Raw genomic sequence first — 22,490 nt, 5'->3', positions numbered from 1 at the left:
CAGGAACTGGGCTGGGTCCAGCCGGGAGCGTGTCCCAGCCGATCCCGCTCGAGGGGAGCTCACGGTCTAATGGGAGAGGCTGACATGGAATCAGATAATCACAGAAGCACGTGTGAAGGAAGTAACACGCACGGTGTATCCATCTGTGAGCGCTCCTTCCATCTCGCTGCTTGGCTTCGGCTTCCCATCAAGGTTGAGAAATGAGGGTCTAGTCGGAGAACCCAAGCAAAGTAAGACGCATGTCTGGGCTGCATTTCCCATCTGAATGATGGAGATAACGAGTTTCCACCTCCCAGGAACGTTGAGAGGATTGAATGAGTTATTACGGTAGCTGGAACGGTGTCTTGCACAATATAAGTGATCGTTAGCGTTATTGCTCTGTGTACGAGTCGCCTTTCCGAGCCTCAGTCCTCCCCTGTAAAACGGAAGCGTTCGCAGACTCTTCTGCGGCTGGGGGGGGGGCGGTCCGTGAAGAACGGATCAATCACAGCTAACATGTCTCCGGCACTTTCTTGGCACCAAGCACCCTCTTACCTTTGCAAGGACCAGGAAGGGAAGTGTTGCCGTTATCCCCACTTTACAGATCCAACCGAGGCACCAAGAGAGACAGTGACTTGCTCAAGAGTTCACCACCCATCAGGATTTGGAGCAGCTGGAGGTTAGGGGTGAGGGAGGGTTCTGGGCTAGGCCATGAGAGTGTCTGGGTGGGACTGACCCTGCCTTTTATGCACCCCCCACCCCCACCCCCAGGAAGCTGGACGCCTTCATCTACGATGCAGCAGTGCTCAACTACATGGCCCGCAAGGACGAAGGCTGCAAGCTCGTCACCATCGGCTCGGGCAAGGTCTTTGCCACAACCGGCTACGGCATCGCCCTGCACAAGGGCTCCCGCTGGAAGCGGCCCATCGATCTGGCACTGCTGCAGTTCCTGGGGGACGGTGTGTGGCGGGCTGGGATGCCTTGGGGGTGGGGCATGGGGGACCAGAGTCCTGGGTCCTGGGCGAAGGAGGGGATGAGGATCAGGGCACCAGCGTCTGAGGGAAGAGGGGTCTGAGTGCCTAGACTCCTATAAGAGGATCCTCTAATGGTGCCCATGGAAGGTGACCTATGACAGCGCTTCCCCGCCCTCCTCCCCTGCTCATGCCATTTCTCCAGATGAGATCGAGATGCTGGAGCGGCTGTGGCTCTCCGGGATCTGCCACAATGACAAAATCGAGGTGATGAGCAGTAAGCTAGACATCGACAACATGGCGGGTGTCTTCTACATGCTCCTGGTGGCCATGGGCCTCTCGCTGCTGGTCTTCGCCTGGGAGCACCTGGTGTACTGGCGCCTGCGGCATTGCCTGGGGCCCACCCACCGCATGGACTTCCTGCTGGCCTTCTCCAGGGTAGGGGGGTCAGAGGAGGCAAAAGGGTGGAGCTGGCGGGAGGCAGGTGGGCATGCCTACAAGTGCAAGAGTCCTGGGGCCCGCTGCGGAAGAGGTGGGAGGAGCGGAGGGAAGGCAGGGGCGCTAGTGGGTGCTGGGCATCCCGCGCTGACCCTGCCTTTCTCGCCGCCCCCCGCAGGGGATGTACAGCTGCTGCAGCGCGGAGGCCGCTCCGCCGCCGGCCAAGCCCCCGCCGCCGCCGCAGCCGCTGCCCAGCCCCGCGTACCCACCGGCGCGGCCCGCACCTGGCCCCGCACCTTTCGTGCCCCGCGAGCGTGCGGCGGTGGACCGCTGGCGTCGCACCAAAGGTGCAGGGCCCCCGGGGGCCCCGGGCCTGGCCGACGGCTTCCACCGCTACTACGGCCCCATCGAGCCGCAGGGCCTGGGCGTGGGCGAGGCGCGCGCGGCACCCCGGGGCTCGGCCGGGCGCCCGCTGTCCCCGCCGGCCGCGCAGCCCCCGCAGAAGCCGCCGCCCTCCTACTTCGCCATCGTGCGCGACAAGGAGCCGGCCGAGCCCCCCGCCGGCCCCTTCCCCGGCTTCCCGTCGCCGCCCGCGCCCCCGGCCGCCGCTGCAGCCGCCGTCGGGCCGCCGCTCTGCCGCCTGGCCTACGAGGACGAGAGCCCGCCGGCGCCCGCGCGCTGGCCGCGCTCCGACCCCGAGAGCCAGCCCCTGCTGGGGCCGGGCGCTGGCGGCGCGGGGGCCGCGGGGGGCGCGGGCGGCGGAGCCCAGGCCGCACCTCCCCCGTGCCGCGCCGCGCCGCCCCCCTGCCCCTACCTGGACCTCGAGCCGTCGCCGTCTGACTCGGAGGACTCGGAGAGCCTGGGCGGCGCGTCGCTGGGCGGCTTGGAGCCCTGGTGGTTCGCCGACTTCCCCTACCCGTACGCCGAGCGCCTCGGGCCGCCGCCCGGCCGCTACTGGTCGGTTGACAAGCTCGGGGGCTGGCGCGCGGGCAGCTGGGACTACCTGCCCCCGCGCAGCGGCCCCGCCGCCTGGCACTGCCGCCACTGCGCCAGCCTGGAGCTGCTGCCGCCGCCGCGCCATCTCAGCTGCTCGCACGACGGCCTGGACGGCGGCTGGTGGGCGCCGCCGCCCCCGCCCTGGGCCGCGGGACCCCCGCCCCGGCGCCGAGCCCGCTGCGGCTGTCCGCGGCCGCACCCTCACCGCCCGCGGGCCTCGCACCGCGCGCCCGCCGCCGCTCCGCACCACCACCGGCACCGGCGCGCCGCGGGGGGCTGGGACCTCCCGCCGCCGGCTCCCACCTCGCGCTCGCTGGAGGACCTCAGCTCGTGCCCCCGCGCCGCCCCCGCGCGCAGGCTCACCGGGCCCTCCCGCCACGCGCGCCGGTGCCCGCACGCCGCGCACTGGGGGCCGCCGCTGCCCGCCGCGCCCCACCGGAGACACCGGGGCGGGGACCTGGGTACCCGCAGGGGCTCGGCGCACTTCTCCAGTCTGGAGTCCGAGGTATGACGCGGCCCCGGGGGCACTAGCGCCCCCTCGGTCAGCGCAGGCCACGGCCCGAGGGGGCACGCGCAATGAAAAGGACCCGCGTGGGTTGGGAAGGAAAAAAACGGACCTGGCCGGACTCCGCCTGGAGCAGCGTCCTGCGCCCCCTCGCTTTGGGGGCACCACGAGCCGGAAAGGATTTGGTCCCCCCAAATCTCACCCAGCCTGAAAGGTGGGGGTCTCGGAGCCCACTGGAGTTTGTTTTTTTTTTTTTTTTAAACCCGACAAGGGCTTTTTAACGTCACCAGATGGGGCGGGAGGTGGGGGGTCACGCCACGCCCGCGTCCCACCCCCACGCCCGGGGCCGTGGCCCCCTCATCACTGTGCAGCTCCCCGGCCCCAGCCACGCCTCCGGGGAAGCCCGTTTTTAACCTTTCATCCATTGGGACTCAAAACTGTGAGATGCGTTCGCCAAACTGTGACCCCAGACCTTGGCCCCGCCACACAGAAACCCCTGACCCCAGACTGTGACTTCCGACCCCTAAAATGGTCATCCGACCCCAAACTGTGACCCGAATCCCAGACTGTACCCCGACCAGACTGTGACCCTTGACGTCAAACCTTGACACACCCTCCTCCTCCCCATTGCTTTTCCTTATTTTGACCTAGGACACTCCCAACGGAAGCCTCACCTCCCCTTGCCCTAGCGTTGATCCCAGCCAACGTGGGGCCAAAATTCCCACCCTGTCGCACCACACTCCCACCCCCCACGTGCCACCATCCACCGCCTCACCCAATCCAGCCCTTATTTGTGCCCCTTCCCTGATAACCCGGCCGGCCCCCCCCCCCCCCCAAGCCTCCTCTTCCTAGATCTCCAGCCGGGTCTGGAGCTGGGTTGTGGAGGGGACGGTCTGGGAATCCACACCCACCACCAACCTCTCCTCCCACTCTCCTGTTACACATTGCAGTGTTTGGAATAAACCATGTTTTTATGCCTCCTCAGTCCAAGTCTGAGCTGCGTGTTTGTCTCAGCCGCCCTCAAACTTCTCTGGAGGAAACAGAAACTGAGAAAAGTCCCACAGAGGAAGAGAGGGCAGAAGGAAAATTATGTTGAGAACAATGACCCTGGAGGGAGGTGGGATACAAAGACCCAGAGGAAGCTGTGAGAAAAGATCCTAAGAAGAGAAGGAATGAGAAGGGGTGAGGGCGGACAGAGACCTAGAGAGAAGAAACAGCGAACTCAACAAAGATCCAGGATCAAAACATTTCAGGATTAAGTCTAGCGTCCCATTCCTATGGCTGCAAGCAACGCGGCTTGCTAGAGTCTTCACATTCTGTTCATGCAAGCGAGGGGAGAGTCTAGTATGTCCTAGCCAATCCATCTACCTTGAATGCCCTCAGTCTCACCAATGAGACTCTATTTTAGCATTTCATTATGCCAATTAGCCAAACCTCCGGTGCTGATGAGCGATAAGGAGAGCCAAAGCACACGTAGTAGTGGTCTCCAGAGGGCTGACTTTCTGATTATCGCTGATCATAGCTGCAATGTGAACGCCTGGTTAGGCTACTGACTGCCCCAGGAGGGTAGACTCAACAGACTAACTTACACATATTATCCTGTCTACGTTAAAGCATTTTGAAGTGAATTAAAGCTGTCATAACAAGGAGGGGTAAGGAAACGGGTTTTACGGGTTCTCAGGGAGCAAAAAACCAGTCCACTTGCCAGTAAGAACTCTTATTTGCATACATGAATAATGTAACGGAAAAGAAGCAATGAGAGTCAAAGGTGGAAGATGGAGTCGGAGCTCAGAACTCCTCCAGAAGGAGAAAACTGGCCTCGTACAGAACTACAACTCCCAGGAGGCCTTGCCGCTGCTCTGCGGAAAAGCGCCGCAAAGTCACGCGAAGGGTGTAGTTTCTCCGTAACCGCAGGCCTCGGTCGCTAGACTGGGTCGCCGTTACCTTAGCTCTCCTTCACTCCGTCCCCACCGCCCTCTCATATTGGTGAGCTGGGAGGTTTCCAAGGCAACCGTGCAGCGCGGCGGATCTCCCAAGGAGGGAAACGCAATCCGGAAGTGACGTCTTACCTCGCGCCGGTGGTGAGAGGGTTCGAAGATGGCGGCGCGCAAGGGTAGGCGGCGCACATGTGAAACCGGGGAACACATGGAGGCCGAGTCCAGCGACGCAGGGACCGAAGGCCCGGCCCAGGTGTACTTGCCGGGTCGCGGACCGCCGCTGAGAGAAGGAGAGGAGCTGGTCATGGACGAGGAGGCCTACGTGCTGTACCACCGAGCGCAGACTGGTAGGGCTGAGCACCAGGACTTCTGCTTCCTGAGTTAGGAGGGGACCGGAATCCCGAGTTCTGAGCGGGGCTGGTCCTGAGTGTTTAACTTACGAGGCACTCAGAGAGAAGGCTGGGTTGTAAGATGGGTGAAAATATCACACACGAGAGGGTTGAGATCTCTGTCCCATCCTAATTTTCCAACTCCTTCTATCCCCAGGAGCCCCCTGCCTTAGCTTCGACATAGTCCGGGATCACCTGGGAGACAACCGGACAGAGCTCCCTCTTACACTTTACCTGTGTGCTGGGACCCAGGCGGAGAGCGCCCAGAGCAACAGGTGAGTGAGACCTGAGGTTTTATCCAGGACGGGGAGTCTAAGCCCCCAGTTCCCCCTCCCTCCTAAGGATCCTGGCATCCAGTGCCTCACTCACCCCACACTTTTCCGCCAGACTGATGGTGCTTCGGATGCATAATCTGCATGGGACAAAGCCCCCACCGTCAGAGGGCAGCGATGAAGAGGAGGAGGAGGAAGATGAAGAGGATGAAGAAGAGCGGAAGCCTCAGCTGGAGCTGGCTATGGTGCCCCACTATGGTGGCATCAATCGGGTCCGGGTATGTACAGTCCCTGGAGCCTTCTCTACGTTCTCCTAACCCGCCTCCACCCCTAACCCCCTTGCCCATGCCTTCCGGCTTTTAGAAAAGTACCTGGCACACAATTTGTATATATTAGTTTGTGTCTCTCTTAGCTATCTTTCTCATTGGCACTGTGTGTTAGGAGCCGTAGGAGGCTGTTTTTTTACTACTTTTCCTCTTCAGTAAAATGGTGAAAATTGCAAAACTTGCCTGATGAGCTGACGGGAGGCTGAAATGGAATAACATACGGTTATTTGAAGTGTCTAGAGACAGCATTGGTTGTAGTACAGAGATGTGTGTTTCATTGTTATTGTTCAGGAACTGGCCTGCGCAGTGGGGTCACTTTGGTGCTGCTGAGTTATAGCCCCTTCGGAGCAGGCTGACGTGTGAATTAAACTAGATGATGTTTGAACAGCACTTGCGGCAGTGCTTGGCCCACTTCCTGTGTGTTCTCCTTCAAGGCTTACCGTGTTTCAGGCACCGTTCTGTGCCCAGGAGATTTAACAGAGAGCAAAAGGTCTTTGGTGTTGTGAAACTTACGTGCTAGCAGGGAAGGGGACAAGTAGAAGCTGAGTAAATGCATCCAGAGGTGCCAAGTATTGTGGGGAAAAGTAAAGTAAGGGAAGGGAAGTAGAATGTTCCTGGAGTGGATTTGATATTTTAAATAGTGTTGTCAGGGAAGTATTTACGGTAAGATGCCATTTGAACGGAGATCCACAGGAAGTAAAGGAATGAGCCAAAGATCTCTGTCAAGAAAGCGTTTATAGGCAGAGGAAACACAAGTGTAAAGGCCTTGGGACAAACATGACATGTTTGGAAGTTCAAGGGAAGGCAGGGAGACCAGTGCATTCACTAGAGCACATGGACGAAGGGAAGAGTGACAGCATATGGGGGATGGGAGTGGGTGGGTTGTATAGGGCTTACAGGCTGATGGAAGGACTTGGGTTTTACTTGGGGAGAAAATTTGAGCCATTAGAGGGTTTAGAGCAGAGGACAAATGGGATCTGACTTATGGGGTTTTGTTTTTGTTTGTTTTTGAGAGAGGGAAAGAGGGAGTCTTAAGCAGGCTCCATGCACAGCATGAAATCCTACGCAGGGCTTGATCCCGACACCCTGAGAGCATGACCTGAGCCGAAATCAAGAGTCAGACACTCAACCGACTGAACCACCCAGGTGCCCCAGGATCTGACTTGTGTTTTAAAGAGATTTCCTCTGACCACTGTATGGAGAACAGATGCAGGGAGGCAAGGGAGGACAGTCCTGTGGGGAAGCCATAATTCAAGGGAAAGGAAGACAGGTAGCAGGAGTGGTGACATTAGAGGTTGTGAGGGGTTGAAAGTGGTGCATTTTGAATGTAGCCAGTAGCATGGGGTGGGTGTGGGGAGGAAAAGACAAGTCAGTGAGTCTGATAGTTTGGGGCCTGAGGCGGGGAGCCCCAGGGAGGAGGAGGTTGCCAGTGGTGACTAGGAGCTGGGCTTCGGTCGTGTTTGAATAGTTGGTGTGGTAGGAGGGGTTACTGGAAACCTTGAGGCCGCATGGGATCTCTTAGTTAGCAGATGTTACAGAGCAGACACCCAAGGACAGAGGCCTGTGACCCACCAGCATTTAGAGGGTTACAGAGACCGGTGGTCTGAACCCTTTTCCAAGGGTTGGTGGAGTTACAGCCTCTGTTCCTGGGGCTCTAGGCGTTGTCCATCTCATATCGCCGCCCCTATACAATGTGGGAAGTTGTCCCAGGTACCTGGGACAGGTCCTGCCGGCTGGTCCTGCCGGCTAATTCCATCCCCGCAAAGGCTTCTGGGAGCCAGAGGCCCAGCCCTGAGGCAGTGGGAGTCCTGAGGAACTGCAGTTCTGGTTCTCAGGGGGTGCTGGGAACTATGGTCACCACCCTGAGCCTCCTGTCACTCTCCCCTCCCTCTCCCTTCTCTCTTCCCCTGCAGATGTCGTGGCTGGGGGAGGAGCCGGTGGCTGGGATATGGTCAGAGAAGGGCCAGGTGGAGGTGTATGCGCTGCGGCGGCTCCTGCAGGTGGTGGATGACCCCCAGGCCTTGGCGACCTTCCTCCGGGACGAGCAGGCCCGTGTGAAGCCCATTTTCGCCTTCGCTGGCCACATGGGCGAGGGCTTTGCACTTGACTGGTCCCCCCGTGTGTCTGGTAAGTCCCTGGGGTGCCTACTCGATCCCCGGAGGATGAGGGAGCAGGGTCTGTAGGAAGGGTGGGTGCTGAGGGTGTGGGGAGAAGAGGGAGCCGGGGCCAGCTGGGCCCCAGCAGTGTCCTGACCCCTGGTTCTAGGGCGCCTGCTGACCGGTGACTGTCAGAAGAACATCCATCTGTGGACGCCGACGGACGGCGGCTCCTGGCACGTGGACCAGCGGCCGTTTGTGGGCCACACACGCTCTGTGGAGGACCTGCAGTGGTCCCCAACTGAGGACACAGTGAGAGAGGCCTGAGGGGTCCGGACTCCTGGGTCTTGGGGCCGGGACGGACACTGGGGCTACGTCCCAGTGAGGGGGACACTAGGAAAAGAGGGTAGCCCACCACTCGTCCCTGGTCTCCAGGGTGGGGTGGCAGGCGCCCCGGGTCACACAGACGCTGCCTCACCCAGGTGTTCGCCTCATGCTCAGCTGATGCCTCCATTCGCATCTGGGACATCCGGGCCGCCCCCAGCAAAGCCTGCATGCTTACCGCTGCCGCTGCCCACGACGAGGATGTCAACGTCATCAGCTGGAGCCGCCGGGAACCCTTCCTGCTCAGCGGCGGGGATGACGGTGCCCTCAAGGTCTGGGACCTGCGGCAGTTCAAGGTACTTTCCCAGCCAGACGTTTCCCCCAGCTGCTAGGATTTGCCGGTTTCCCTTGGGTTCTTGTCTTCCAGAGCTGGGAAGGCCTGTCGTGGGGGGGGGTCTGGCGCCGGTGGGGTGCAGATGCGGAAGCAGGCTCAGCGGGAGGAATGCCGTGATTGGTGTAGGGTTGCTCGTCCCGCCAGCCAGAGAGGGGACAGGAGACGGTAGGCCGCGCAGCAGCCATGGCCCCAACTCCATGCCCCGCTGGCGAGCCGGGGCTGGCTTTGCAGCCCGAGGCTTCAGGCCCCTCTGAGCTGTAGCCCTTTGTTGGCGAGCTCTGCACAATCAGCAGAGACTCGGAGCCCGCGTAGTTCATCATAGGAGAGGAAACAGGTGCAGGAAGGACAGGAGCAGAGGAGACATCACCACCCGGCCAAGAGTTGACTTCCCAGAGTCGGCGGCGGCTCTGGGCAGGAGGACTTGCAACTCTGGTGCCCCTCTGGCTGACGCCCCCACTAAGTACAGCTCATGCCCTTCCCGGGACCCCCACGACGTAATCTTTTCTCCCCTCCAGTATGGTGAGTTCCACAGCATTAGCTCTAAGGAAGCTTCTAGAAACGGGTTCCAGCCCCCAAGGCAGGTGTCGGGGCAGCTTCCATGGCCAAGTTGATTGGCCACTGGGACTTGGGAACCACGTGTCCAATCCAGAGAGACTCCGGCACCCAGCAGCACCTTCACTTGAGTAAAAGTGCTGTTTTTCTTTTCCTCGGCTGCCCCTGGAGTCTGGGAGCTGTGCTTCTGCCCTCTTTAAGGCCTTCATAGAATCTGCAGGTTCGAGAATCACCACCACCCCCCCTTTTTTAAGATTTATTTATTTAGAGAGAGAGTGCGCACGTGCGAGCGGGGGTCAGGGCAGAGGGAGAGAGAGGGAGAGAATGTTGCAGAGCCGCACGTGGGGCTTGATCTAGGACCCTGAAAGCATGACCTGAGCCGCAACCAAGAGTTGGCGCTCAACCGGGTGAGCCACCCTGGGGCCCTGAGAACTGCCCCCTTTTATAGGAAGGGAAACTGAGGCACACCCTCAGTTTCAGAGGACCAGTGGGGATTTTGTGACCTGGAGCTGGACAGGGCTTCTTTGTTGGTGAAACCACGGTTCTCAGCAGCCCCCTAGGACATTAGGCCCCGTATCACCAGTTGCACTTGGCCTTGTGTCCCTTTCGGAGAACCTGGGCTTGTGTGGGTCCCAGAGATGGTGCCCTAGGGGAACCCGACAGCCTGGGAGTGGTGAGGGCTTGGCCTGGGCCACCCCAGGGAGTCAGGCTGAGGTGCTCAGAGCCCCGCTCCCTTCTTCCCGTAGTCTGGCTCCCCGGTGGCCACCTTCAAGCAGCACGTGGCCCCCGTGACCTCAGTTGAGTGGCACCCCCAGGATGGCGGGGTTTTCGCGGCCTCAGGTGCAGACAACCAGATCACGCAGTGGGACCTGGCTGTGGAGCGGGACCCCGAGGCAGGCGAGATGGAGAGCGCTGACCCCGGGCTGGCAGGCCTCCCGCAGCAGCTGCTGTTCGTGCACCAGGGCGAGACGGACCTGAAGGAGTTGCACTGGCACCCGCAGTGCCCCGGGCTCCTCGTCAGCACGGCGCTGTCGGGCTTCACCGTCTTCCGCACCATCAGCGTATGATGCGCCTGCTGCGGCGGCCCCAGGCCCTTCCCTCAGCCGCCAAGGCCAGAGCTGGGTCCGCGGGCAGGGGCGCCTGCAGGTCTGCCGACCCACCCTCCTCCAATCTAAGGACGTCATGTGGGCGGTCGGCCACCGTGATGGATTCTGTGTGATGTCTTGTTCTTCGAAAGGACTTCATTTCGTCCCACCACCCCTCTTGCCGAGGATTCTGGTTTGACCCACGACTGTAGAACTGCGTGGTTCCGTCCAGGGAGCCTTCTGAGCACAGGGCCCAGTTTGGCGCCGGGGGCCCTCATGCGGGAAGACTTGGTTTTGCCCAGGCTGCCCCCTCCCCCCACTCCTCCTCACCATCTGTGCAAGGACCTGCTGGCCTGTTTCCCAGGTGGGCCTGGTGTGGCCACTGTCACCGTGCATATTTTGTGAGCTCTGGCCCCTGGCTTGACCCTTTGACCTCTCCGTCCCAGGACCCAGTTGTTGCCACCGGTCTCCTTGCAGGGAACTCGAGCACTTCGCCGTGGGTGGGCTGAAGTGGTGAGCTGGGCTCCTCCGGCAGAATCTGGTTTTGCCCTTTGTCTTCCTGCCACACAGGGTTTGGCCTGGACTTCCTAGTGGGGGCTGTCTGAGGGCGGGGTGTCTTCCTCCCCCCTGTCCGCCATGCAAGATGGGCTCCGTGTGGGGAGGAAGGCCGGGGGGCTCCTGAGGCAGTAAAGGATCGAAATGAGGCCTGACGAGTGTGGGACTCACTGGCGGGCTGCTTCCCTGTGCGGAGACAGGAGGAGGCAGTGGGAAGTGGGCCCCCAGACGTCCAGAGGCCTGTGTATCTGGAGAGGCCCCTGGGAAGCCCAGCATCGTGTGGTCCCTTGGCCCCCATTGGGTGCTGTTGACATCCACCTGCCCTAGATTTTATTCCATGTGGAACTCAGTCCGGGTCTCTGGAGGGGTGGCTCACCTGTGTCCCCTGACTTTCGAAGGCTTCATTTGGGAACCAGGGAGTCCCCCCATTTCTCTGTCGTTCCACCGCTGTCCCCTTTCTCTTTGTTCCCTCATCTGTGTCCCACGTCCCCGTGTCTCCCTGCCCCCGCCACCTTCTGTGTCTGCCACTGCATCTCTTCTCCAGCCTGCTTGGGCTACGGCCCAGCCGCCCTGCCTGGCCGTCCTCCCGGGCTCCCCCTCTGCGGCTCTGAGCTGGCCCCACCCCCTGCCCCCCTCCCTGGGCCGGGCCTCTGATCCGCCTGTGGACACAGAGGTCGGGCGCCTAGCACAAGGCCCCAGGACACATCGCTGCCCCTTGGCACCCACAGAGGCCTCCCCGCAGCCCTAGAGGAGGGCATGGGGGTGGGCTGCCCCACCAGGTATGTGTCTCCATACAGGGACCCTGGCCGGGGAGTGGGAGGGTCCTGGGCTGAAACCATCCCACCTCCCCCGCACTGTGTTCCTCCTTGCACCTTCCTTGCCTGGACCCCTCTGTGCTACATTCCCTGTCGTCGCTATTCCCCCAGGAGGGTCCTGCCTCACCCTCAGTGACCAATTCCAGACCCAGAACAACCTCTTCCCCTGGTTGGGTGACTCCAGCTCTGACCCCGTCTCCATCTGGCTTCTGCCCGCTCATGCCTGTCATCGCGAGCCTCTCGCACCCATCTCTGTCCACAGCTCCAGCCCTCCGTCTTCCCGTTTCCTGACACATCATCTTCCCTTCCCAATTGCTCCTAGTCTGCCTGTCTCTCCTGCCCTCTCCCGCCGTGTCTCTGTCCGCTCCTGCTGTGGCTCCATTCTCTCTCTCTCTAGGTCCTTGATACCTCCCCAGGTCTCTCTACACCCCACCACCACCCAGTCTCTGTCCCCCTCCCTCTGAGCATCTGTCCCCCTCCCTCTATGACCTGTACCCTGTGCAGGGTTTTCCCCTCTTTCTAGGCTCCCTCTCAGCACCCTTCCTGTCCCCTCTGAGCCTCTGGTTCCTCACACCCCAGCCCCCGCTCTGTCAGTCTCTGTCCTCCAACCTGCTGCTCAGACCCTGTTGGTGGGTGGGGGGAAAGTGAGGGGAGGGCAACACCCAGGGTCTCTGGAAGTGTGAAAGTACTCCTTTTGGGGGGGGGGGGGGGGTGGGGCCGGGGGGCGGAGCTTCTTGGCCTCAGATTAGACAGTGACTTTGACACCAAGTTGACACACCTTAAGCCCCATGTCTCCTTTATATGGAAACATTAAGCTGCTCTGGCAGGTCAGGGGGAGGATGGGGGAGGACTTGAGGCTCTGGATCCTTTCCCCTCCTGTCCTGCCTTCACGGGGCAGTGTGGGGGGAGGAGAGGGGAGGCTTGAACCTCTGTCCCATCCACCCTCTGTGAGCTGGGCCATGTGGGATGCAGACATGGCCCCCTGGAGGTGAAGGCCCCCATCGACTTTGTGAAATGGCCACAGCCACTTCTGCCTCACAGGGCTAAGGGGGCAATTTCCGAGGCAGAGTCCTGCATTGGAAAGGCTCAGGACCCAAACCGGCACCCCACCCTCGGCACTGCATGGTCTGGCCAGGTCGCGGAGCCTGCTCCCGACCTGTGAAGTGGGGTGGTGATCTTGACCTCCTGGTGCCCTGGACAGTTGAGGTGAGGTGAGCGGTGGGGTCTGGCGGAGTCCAGTGGGCGGGCTACAGGCATCCCTGAGCTCATGCGAGGTTGGGGACATGGTAGGTGCTCAGGGAGCAGGAGTGCTCCGATTAGGTTGTCCATGGGTTGTCGCTCAGGCTTTGGCACCTGAGAAACCTGGATGGGAGCCTGAGACAAAGAAGGGACCTCAGGGCCTCAGTTTACTTTACTGTGAAAAACAAAGCCCACCCACCACCACATCCAAGGTTGTGGTTAGAGACCTGTGAGCAAGTAGGGGAGGACCCAGCCTGGCTCGCACCTCCCCTACCATGTCAGTGACTGCTGATGGGACCAACGTGTAGCGGGGGCTTCTGGGCGGGAGAGGGCTGCAAACACAGAGCTCAGAGGTTGGATTCAAACCCGGCCCCTCCAGCATCAGCTTCACTTAACCCCTCTCTGGAAGAATGTTCTCCCATCTCCCAGGGTTGCTGAAGGTGAGAAAAGAGTCAGGGTGGGGGCATGCGGTTGATGCTCAGCATGGCCAGGCCCCGCCCACTCTGACCTCAGCTGCCGCTTTGCGTCCTTAGAGCCAACAGCCAGAGCCATCAGGTGGTTACAGACGGCAGGTGCAGCGCTCCATTGAGTGGGGGGGAAGAGCAGTGCGGAACCCACTGGTGCCGGACTTGACATTGACTAACAGCTCTCTTGGTCTGAGCGTCCCAGGCCCTGCCTAGAAGCTCATGGGGGTCCCAGAGTGTGACCCAGGGGCCACACGTACATAGGCACTTGGTAAATAGTGGTGGGACTGCCTCGCATCTAACCTAGCCACCTCCACAGCTGCTACGGTGCGGGGTGACGAGTCCCCAGGTCCCTGCCCTTCGGTTTCCCTTCCTTCTCTACCCTGTGAGCAGTGGAGATTCCAATTCCCAGAGTGGGGAGTCAGGGCTCAGGCAGGGATGTGACTTGCCACCAGTCCCACAGTCAGGAAGCGTCAGAGCTCGGATTCAAAAGCGCAGACTCTAGAGACGAGGCTCCAGGAAAAGAAGCCAGTGGCCTCAGGGCACACGGTGGGTCAGCCGCTGAGCCAGGACCGGGGCCCTTGATCCAGATGACTGGGAGACCCCGACCTTGAAGAAGTCTGATTTTGCCCCATTTTATAGTTGAAAAAGCTGCTAGAAAGATTTGCCCAAGACCTGAGATGCAGGACCGAGCTTGGGTTGGCTCTTTTTTGGGTTTTTGTTTGGAATTTTTGTGACAGTTCATTGAAATAGAAGTTCGAAAAGGGGGCGCCTGGCTGGCTCAGTGGAGTGTGCAGCTCTTGATCTCAAGGTCATGAGTTTGAGCCCCGCGGTGGGTGTAGAGATTATTTAAAATTTGAAGAAATACATATAATTCAGATAAAATACAACTGACACACTGAAGTGTACAATTCAGTATTTTTAGTATTTTCATGGAGTTGGACAACAATCAGTTTTTGAACATTTTCATCACCCCAGCGTGTCCTCTGGCGATCACTCCCCTCCCCCAGCCCCAGGGGAGCTCAATGTACAGACTTGCCCATCTGGACATATAAATGAAAGTATACACTATGTGGTGGGAGGGTCTTAACAGACGCTACGCTCAGCGCGGAGCCTGACACAGGGCTTACTCTCATGACCCTGAGATCAGACCTGAGTCAAATGCTTCACCGACTTGAGTTACCCAGGTGCCCCAACATGTGGTCTTCTGTATCCGGCTTCCTTAGCATGACGCTTTCAAGGTTCATCCATGTTGTGGTGTGTCAGCGCATTTCCTAGCTGGATAGTACGTCCCTGTGTGGATAGATCCCGTTTCATTGTTCATTCATCGACTGACGGCTCCTCAGTTTGTGTCCATCCGCCAGCGATCTCAGTAACACTGTCTGGAAGACCTGTGAACAAGCGGTCTACGCGGACGTTTGTTTCGTCCTGAGCAGACGCCCGGCTCATCTTCCCAAGTCTCATTGTGCTTTCGATTTGCGTTCCCCCAACGGCTGACCACGTGGAGCATCCCTTTAGATGCTTTCTGTGCTTATCTTATTGGCTACCTGTATATCTTTCTTAGAGAAATGTCTCTTCAGATCCTTTGCCTATTTTTTTTCAAAGATGGATTGATTGGTTGGTTTGAGAGAGAGAGAGCACAGGAGGGAGGGACAGAGGGAGAGGGAGTCTTAAGCAGACTCCGCGCCGAGCATGGAGCCTGACACAGGGCTCAAACTCAGGACTTGAGATCACAACCTGAGCTGAGACCAACAGTTGGACGCTTAACCGACTGAGCCACCCAGGTACCCCTCCTTTGCTTACTGAAAGCACTTACTTTGCTTACTTTGCTTTTTTGTTTTTTTAAAGATTTTATTTATTCATTTGACAGATATCACAAGTAGGCAGAAAGGCAGGCAGAGAGAGAGGAAGGGAAGCAGGCTCCCTGCCACGCAGAGAGCCCGATACGGGGCTTGATCCCAGGACCCTGGGATCATGACCTGAGCCGAAGGCAGAGGCCTTAACCCAGAGCCACCCAGGCGCCCCCTTTGCTTACTTTTCAGTCGTGGTATCTTTTTATTATTGAGTTGTAAGGGGTGTTTAAATTTTTTTTTTAAGATTTTTAAAACTTTTTTTTTTTAAGATTTTATTTATTTGACAGGTAGAGAGAGAGAAAGAGACAGCGAGAGCAGGAACACAAGCAAGAGGAATGGGAGAGGGAAAGCAGGCTTCCTGCGGAGCAGGGAGCCCAATGCGGGGCTCGATCCCAGGACCCCGGGATCATGACCTGAGCCCAAGGCAGACGCTTAATGACTGAGCCACCCAGGCACCCCTAAGATTTTTAAAACTTTATTTGAGAGAGAGCAAGCACCAGTGGGGTGCAGAGGGAGAGGGAGAAGCAGACTCTGCACTGAGCAGGGAGCCTGATGTGGGACTCAATCCCAGGACCCCAAGATCATGACCTGAGATGAAGGCAGGTGCGTAACTGACTGAGCCATCCAGGTGCCCCTGTTTAGATATTTTAGATGAAAACTTCTTACATATATAACTTGCAATTATTTTCTCCCATTGGTGGGTTGTCTTTTCACTTTCTTTTTTTTTTTAAGATTTTTTATTTATTTATTTGACAGAGAGAAATCAGAAGTAGGCGGAGCAGCAGGCGGGGCAGGGGGACAGGCTCCCTGCTGAGCAGAGAGCCCAATGCAGGGCTCGATCCCAGGACACTGGGATCATGACCTGAGCTGAAGAGAGAGGCTTAACCTACTGAGCCACCCAGGTGCCCGTCTTTTCACTTTCTTGATATGTCCTTTGAAGCACAAGAGCTTTTTCTTTTAAAGATTTTATTTTTAAGCCATCTCTATACCCAATGTGGGGCTTGAACTGACAAACCCCATGCTGGAGGGATTGAGCCAGCCATGGGCCCCTCAGAAGTTCTTAATTTTGGGGCGCCTGGGTGGCTCAGGGGGTTAAGCCTCTGGCTTCGGCTCAGGTCATGGTCTCAGGGTCCTGGGATCGAGCCCTGCATCAGGCTCTCTGCTTGGCAGGGAGCCTGCTTCCCCTTCTCTCTCTGCCTGCCCCTCTACTTGTGAGCTCTCTGTCAAATAAATAAAATCTTTTTAAAAAAAGTTCTTAATTTTGATCAAGTTCAAATTCATCCGCCATTTTTCCTTTTGCTGCTTCTGCTTCCTGAGCCCGTCTTTGAGCCGTAGGTGATGGAGAGCCCTGGCCTCTCTCTCCATGCAGATTCCATGTTGAGAAACCGTCACCACTCTGTGGACTCTGGATTGGTGACACTCAAATCCTAGTTTACTCAGCTCCAACCTTGGGCAAGTTAAACGTTTTGTGCCTGTTTTCTCATCTATAAGATGGGTGTCAGACTCAACTATGTAAATTCATGTCAGGTGCTCCCAACAGTGTCTGGCGCGGTCCGGACGTCTGCTCTCATTACTGTGGTGCTTGCTATCATACTGTCACAGCGAGGACTTTGTTGCTGCCGTTGCCATGCAAGCATCCCCCATCATTGTCCTCGATGCTGTACTGTTCCACCTTTCAGGGTGAGTAACGAGCCACCCATTTGCCAGATGAGGCCACCACGGCCCAGGGAGCGCGCCTGGCCGAGGAGCCCACCCTTCCCGGCGCCCCCCTGACGCGGCTGCCCGCTTCTCGTCTCCGCAGGTTCGGGGCGCCCGCCCCCCACTAGGACAAGTGGAGGGGGTGCCCCCGCCCAATGGGCCTGGCCAGGGCCCTGCGCCGCCTTAGCGGCGCCCGGGAGCCCAGGGAGGGCCGCGCCGGCGATGAGGAGGAGGAGGAGGCCGGGCCGGGGCTGTGCCGCAACGGGTGGGTGCCGTCGCCGGCGGGGCGGCGCCGCGGGCGCTTCGTCAAGAAGGACGGACACTGCAACGTGCGCTTCGTGAACCTGGGCGGCCAGGGCGCGCGCTACCTGAGCGACCTGTTCACCACGTGCGTGGACGTGCGCTGGCGCTGGATGTGCCTGCTCTTCTCCTGCTCCTTCCTCGCCTCCTGGCTGCTCTTCGGCCTGGCCTTCTGGCTCATCGCCTCGCTGCACGGCGACCTGGCCGCCCCGCCGCCCGCGGCGCCCTGCTTCTCGCAGGTGGCCAGCTTCCTGGCCGCCTTCCTCTTCGCGCTGGAGACGCAGACGTCCATCGGCTACGGCGTGCGCAGCGTCACCGAGGAGTGCCCGGCCGCCGTGGCCGCCGTGGTGCTGCAGTGCATCGCCGGCTGCGTGCTCGACGCCTTCGTCGTGGGCGCCGTCATGGCCAAGATGGCCAAGCCCAAGAAGCGCAACGAGACGCTCGTGTTCAGCGAGAACGCCGTCGTGGCGCTGCGCGACCGCCGCCTCTGCCTCATGTGGCGCGTTGGCAACCTCCGCCGCAGCCACCTGGTCGAGGCGCACGTGCGGGCCCAGCTGCTGCAGGTGGGGGCCGTCGGGGTGGAAGGGTCTGGCCCGGGGCAGGAGGCAGGGGCCCGCTGCGGGGGGAATGGTGGGAGATGTAGGCCTGAGGGTGAGATTGGGCGGGTGGTGTGCGGCTGGCCTGGCTGGAGCATGGACTACAATTACCAGCAGTCACGCGGGCAGGAAACCTCTCGTCCCCATTGTGGCCCAAGGCTCCTTCCTGGATCAGTTATAGGAGGTGAAAACCCAAGAGAGAGGTCTGTGACCAGTGCTAACCGGAGACCTTGGCCTGAAACAGATCTTAAGACATAAAGAGCTTCGTGTGGCTTGAGGAAGGGCCCCCAATGGGATTGTGGGATATCGAGACCTGTGGAGGCTGCACCTGGCCTGTAAAGGCTCTGAACTACAATTCCCAGAAGGCTCTGTGGGCAGGGTACCCGTTCCGAAGGGAGGGTCTGAGCCAATGATGTCGTTTTGTGGGTGGCTGTAAACCACGGCTGGGGTTTACACTCACCAGCCAACACAGCGGTACCTAGAGGGGCCTATGACTTGAGGCTAGGCCCCATGGGATTGTGGGAGATGTAAGCCCAAGGATGGGGTGCAGGTCACACCTGCAGAAGAGCTGTGGAAGGCAGTTCTCAGTGGCCCAGCCGGCCTCACCAGCCTCCTGCTCAGGGGAGTACACGGCTGGAAAACACCCTTGAACTGTACCTTATCACCAAGACAGTCAAAACAACTATGACCCCCACTGGCGCCTGGGGCAGCAGCTCCCTCCGGTACCCAGAAGAAGGCGCCTTAGTGTTTCTCTAGAATTGTGATCAAACTGCCCGAAGTCTGGGGCAGTAGTTGTCCTTGCCCAGGTAGAGACACTTAAGAACCCTGGGGTGAGGTTGGAGTTTGGTGAGAGGGAGGACAGGATGGTGGTGGGAACTACAACTCCCAGCAGCATCTGGGGGCTCCTTCTGGATTCCTGACTGGGATTCATGAATAGGAGAGATACTCTCTCTTCCGGGAGTGTGTGGGGCGCTGACATGGCTTGGGAGCTTGCCTGTGGAACCAATGGGGGGTTGTAGGTGGAAAACTACCAATATCTGGCCTGGGGACTGCATTGTCCCCTCCCCGCCATACACACACACACACAGTGGGACAGAGAGTCTTGTAGTGGGGTTGGGGGGATAGATAACCCAGGGGCTAGCCTGAGGCTGTGGTAGAATATGGAGTGTGGGACCCAGGTTGTCATCCTTATTTATCCCTCTGTGGCCATATATTGAAAACCATTTTTCTCTCCCTCTCCTCCTCCAATGGCTGCTCACACATGACTCTTCCCTTCTGTTCTCTCTTTACCTTCGTCTCTGCCTTGCTGATTTCTGCTACTCGATGCCAATCATTCTGCCCCACTGTCCTCTCTTTTTTTCCTCTTGCATCTCCATCCCCAAACCCTTTGAGTCTCTGTCCTTCACTCTTTATCTCTGGTTCTGTCCCCCCACTTTCTCTGGGCCTCCATTCCCCTCTCTCTGGGTCCATGTTCTCACCCCACCACCCCTGCCTCTTTTTGCTCCCCCATCCTTGGCGTCTCCATTCCATTCTCTCATCATGTCTCTCCATTCATCTCTGTGCTCCCTGTGGGCTGTCTTTGGACCCTCCCCTCTTGCTGTAGCCTCGCGTGACCCCGGAGGGCGAGTACATACCACTGGATCACCAGGACGTGGATGTGGGCTTTGACGGCGGCACCGATCGAATCTTCCTCGTGTCTCCCATCACCATCGTGCACGAGATTGACTCTGCCAGTCCTCTCTATGAACTAGGACGTGCCGAGCTGGCCCGGGCTGACTTTGAGCTGGTGGTCATTCTCGAGGGCATGGTTGAGGCCACGGCCATGACCACACAGTGTCGCTCCTCCTACCTCCCTGGTGAGCTGCTCTGGGGCCATCGTTTTGAGCCCGTCCTCTTCCAGCGCGGCTCCCAGTATGAGGTTGACTATCGCCACTTCCACCGCACTTACGAGGTCCCAGGGACACCGGTCTGCAGCGCCAAGGAGTTGGATGAACAGGCCGAACAGGCCTCCCACAGCCCCAAGTCTAGTTTCCCCGGCTCTCTGGCTGCGTTTTGTTATGAGAATGAACTTGCGCTGAGCTGCTGCCAGGAGGAAGAGGAGGAAGAGGAGGCCAAGGAGGGGGATGGGGTGGAGGCAGAAGATGGGACTGCCAGCCCCCAAGTACTAACACCAACCCTCGCACTGACCCTGCCCCCGTGATGCCAGCTGGTGTCTCCCTATATGTACCCCCTTCCCAGAGATAGCAAGATGGAGAGTTCGGGCCCTCTCCTGGGATGGGGGCAGGTGTTTCCCAAGACCGACAAGCCTGCTGGCTAAATTATTAGCTGGTGAAGTTCTGCCATGCGCAGTGGACCCACCACAGACATACTGGATCTTAATCTCTCTGCAGTCCGTGCTCCTTCCTAAGACCCCTTTATCAGCCTGATTACTGAGCCTCTCCAGAGCTTCAGGATCCAGAATTCCAGACCACCCAAGAGGCAAGGACTTGTGGTTCTAGATTCTTCTATGTGGCTGGGTTGTGTTGTTGAGCAGGGTCAGGAATCAGTGGTATATACTGCCTCCGGGTACAGCAAGGAGATTAAGAGTGTGTAGGTCTGGATTGACCTAAGATTCAAGGGACTGTTGCTTCTTGCCTCAGCTAACCAAGTAGCAAATCATTTTTTTTTTCTAGACCACGTAAGGAGGGAAGGTTATGGAATGCCCCAAGAATTCAAGATGATCTTTATTAACCAATGACAAAGATGGTTGAAGGCAGGTCAAGAAAAGAACTTGTGGTTTCAGAAGGCCCAAGAGTTAAGATTCTGTGAATCTGGATTGGCCACAGAGGCAAGCACTGGTGGTTCTAGAACGTGTTGATTAGAATGTTGAGCTACTGAGGAAGCTAAAGAGTCATGTTTCTAGAATGCACAATTAGTGTCTGTGGGTCTGGAAGCGTGACAGCGACAGCTTGGGAGTTCTTGATATTAGATAACTCCAGGCCAGGCCACTAGCCGTAGAACATCAAACCAAGGGGTTTGGGTCCATGGGTCCAGGGGATAATCAATGCTTCTTTATGACCCACAGTGTTTTTTTTTTTTTTTTTAAAGTGCCATTCTAGAATGTCCAAAGGAATCCGGATTCTGTGGCTCTAGATTGATCACAGAGTCAAGGAAGGAGAGGCGATGCTAGATGGCTGAGATTGGCCGGTTCCAGTTTGCCCAGTGGAGTTGAGAATCTTGATGATTCTTTGTGGTTCTGTAATGCCAAAAGGAATCAAGGCTCCAGGGATCCAGGGTTGTCCATTATTAAAACCTGGAAGGTCTAAGCAGCACCTAGAACTTGGCAGTTCTGGGAGGGGGACTCGGGACTTGATTGGCAGCATTTCTGGACTGACCCAGAAAGGGAGGGCCCAGACAAGACCCTGTGGATAACAGGGCTGGTTGTCGGGCAAGGGAAAGAGAGGCCCAAGGCTGATGGGTCAATGATGCTCTGGAATCCTACACCTAGCAATGTGTGTCTATTTCTTAAAGATGTTACACATATGTGTATTATATATATAATATAAATACAGATATCTATCTATATTTTCCTGTGGTTCGTACAAAAGGGTTAGAAACTGAGTATGAGCTAACTGAAATGGAGTCCCTTACGAGGACCCAGGAAGCTTTGCCTAAATCCCAACTCTGCAACAACTTGCTGTGTGGTTTTGGGCTCATCATTCCCCTCCTTCTTGCCTCAATCTCCCCATCTGTAAAAATGGAGCACTCGAACTTGAAGTTCTCCAAGGACCCTTCCACCAGGATGATTCTTCACTTCATTGAAGGGGACAACTGGGGGCAGGTGTGAGGGTCCTATACATTTTCCAGCTCTCCCTGGTGCTGAAAGGCATGGCCTTCCAGGGGTAACCAGGATAGGAGAAGCTCTTGAAGGTCAGCTCTGAACTTGGATGTATGAACAACACAGCAGGCAAGGGGTAGTGTGGGCTGTGGCTAAGGGCCACGGTCTCCTCCCCCCAGTCCAGGTTAGGGGGCAGGGAAAGGAGAAGGTAGCTCTGAATGCCAGGAGAAAGTATGTGTTCCGGGGAGAATTGTGCCCCAGATTAAATCACTGGGGCCTCTGGTGGTGTGTCTGAGTGTCCTTCTGCGGATGGTTCATCACACCTGTCCTCCAGCCCCCACCGTACTCCTATCTAACTAAGTGCCCAGCAGGCTGGGAGCCAACTGCTGAAGGAGCCAGGGCCAGGGAGGAGGACACATTCCCACCCGTGTCCCAGGACTGCGGGTAGGCACTGTCATTGCCCATTAGCTTGCCCGAAGGCTGCAGGAGCCCAGGTCCCCGGATCTGGCTTCTCCACTTCCCTTTATCCTTCAAAATCCCCCCTTAATAACCGGATGGGATTAATTAGCTAGCTGTTCTCCCAGTGCAGGTGTCTGGGGTAGGGACGGGGGTACTGGAAACACAGGCAATGGAGAAGGATGTTAAATTGGGGGTGAAGGGACAGGAAAAGGGTTCTGTTTGGAAGGAAAGAGAGTGGGGCAAAGCTGGCACAGCCTAGCTTTCCACTGGGGAGGACAAGGCCTGGGCCACTCATAAAGGTCAGGGAGAGATTAAGAGGCTCCGTGTCTAATCTGTCAGCTTAACCAGGTCCTGGCCCTGAATCTGTCCCCCACCTGCCTAGCCCAGGGACAGCAAATGAGGACAAGGCCCAGACACCACCTGAGACCCA

General features: G+C 58.1%; 3 protein-coding genes across 3 annotated transcripts in view; all 3 read left to right on the top strand.

Moving 5' to 3' along the window:
* Positions 1-2,895, top strand: part of LOC111160688 (glutamate ionotropic receptor NMDA type subunit 2D) — a 37,259-nt gene extending 34,364 nt beyond the window's left edge. The window contains exons 11-13 of the mRNA XM_022523976.1: positions 751-938; positions 1,156-1,388; positions 1,567-2,895. Coding sequence (XP_022379684.1) covers positions 751-938; positions 1,156-1,388; positions 1,567-2,895 — 1,750 coding nt within the window. The remainder of the gene's footprint in view (positions 1-750; positions 939-1,155; positions 1,389-1,566) is intronic.
* A 2,086-nt stretch (positions 2,896-4,981) lies between these two features.
* Positions 4,982-11,421, top strand: LOC111160831 (glutamate rich WD repeat containing 1). The gene is made up of 7 exons (XM_022524189.1): positions 4,982-5,173; positions 5,373-5,490; positions 5,603-5,765; positions 7,727-7,940; positions 8,079-8,221; positions 8,392-8,589; positions 9,926-11,421. The coding sequence occupies exons 1-7, from the start codon at positions 4,987-4,989 to the stop codon at positions 10,244-10,246; spliced, it is 1,344 nt and encodes a 447-aa protein (XP_022379897.1). The 5' UTR covers positions 4,982-4,986; the 3' UTR covers positions 10,247-11,421.
* A 5,047-nt stretch (positions 11,422-16,468) lies between these two features.
* Positions 16,469-21,199, top strand: LOC111160668 (potassium voltage-gated channel subfamily J member 14). Its single transcript, XM_022523933.1, has 2 exons — positions 16,469-17,751; positions 19,388-21,199. The coding sequence occupies exons 1-2, from the start codon at positions 17,044-17,046 to the stop codon at positions 19,982-19,984; spliced, it is 1,305 nt and encodes a 434-aa protein (XP_022379641.1). The 5' UTR covers positions 16,469-17,043; the 3' UTR covers positions 19,985-21,199.
* Positions 21,200-22,490: the final 1,291 nt, after the last annotated feature.

The sequence above is a fragment of the Enhydra lutris genome, unplaced genomic scaffold, assembly GCF_002288905.1.
Source record: "Enhydra lutris kenyoni isolate GAN:26980312 unplaced genomic scaffold, ASM228890v2 scaffoldscaffold77, whole genome shotgun sequence".
NCBI lineage: Eukaryota > Metazoa > Chordata > Mammalia > Carnivora > Mustelidae > Enhydra > Enhydra lutris.
This window is presented reverse-complemented; position numbering and strand designations above follow the sequence as displayed.

Excerpts from the sequence above, each read along its gene's own strand:
- LOC111160831 (XM_022524189.1), top strand. The coding sequence starts at position 4,987 with ATGGCGGCGCGCAAGGGTAGGCGGCGCACATGTGAAACCGGGGAACAC. Across the intron at positions 5,491-5,602 it reads GAGAGCGCCCAGAGCAACAG|ACTGATGGTGCTTCGGATGC; the intron begins GTGAGTGAGACC and ends CTTTTCCGCCAG. Across the intron at positions 8,590-9,925 it reads GGGACCTGCGGCAGTTCAAG|TCTGGCTCCCCGGTGGCCAC; the intron begins GTACTTTCCCAG and ends TTCTTCCCGTAG.
- LOC111160668 (XM_022523933.1), top strand. The coding sequence starts at position 17,044 with ATGGGCCTGGCCAGGGCCCTGCGCCGCCTTAGCGGCGCCCGGGAGCCC. Across the intron at positions 17,752-19,387 it reads TGCGGGCCCAGCTGCTGCAG|CCTCGCGTGACCCCGGAGGG; the intron begins GTGGGGGCCGTC and ends CTCTTGCTGTAG.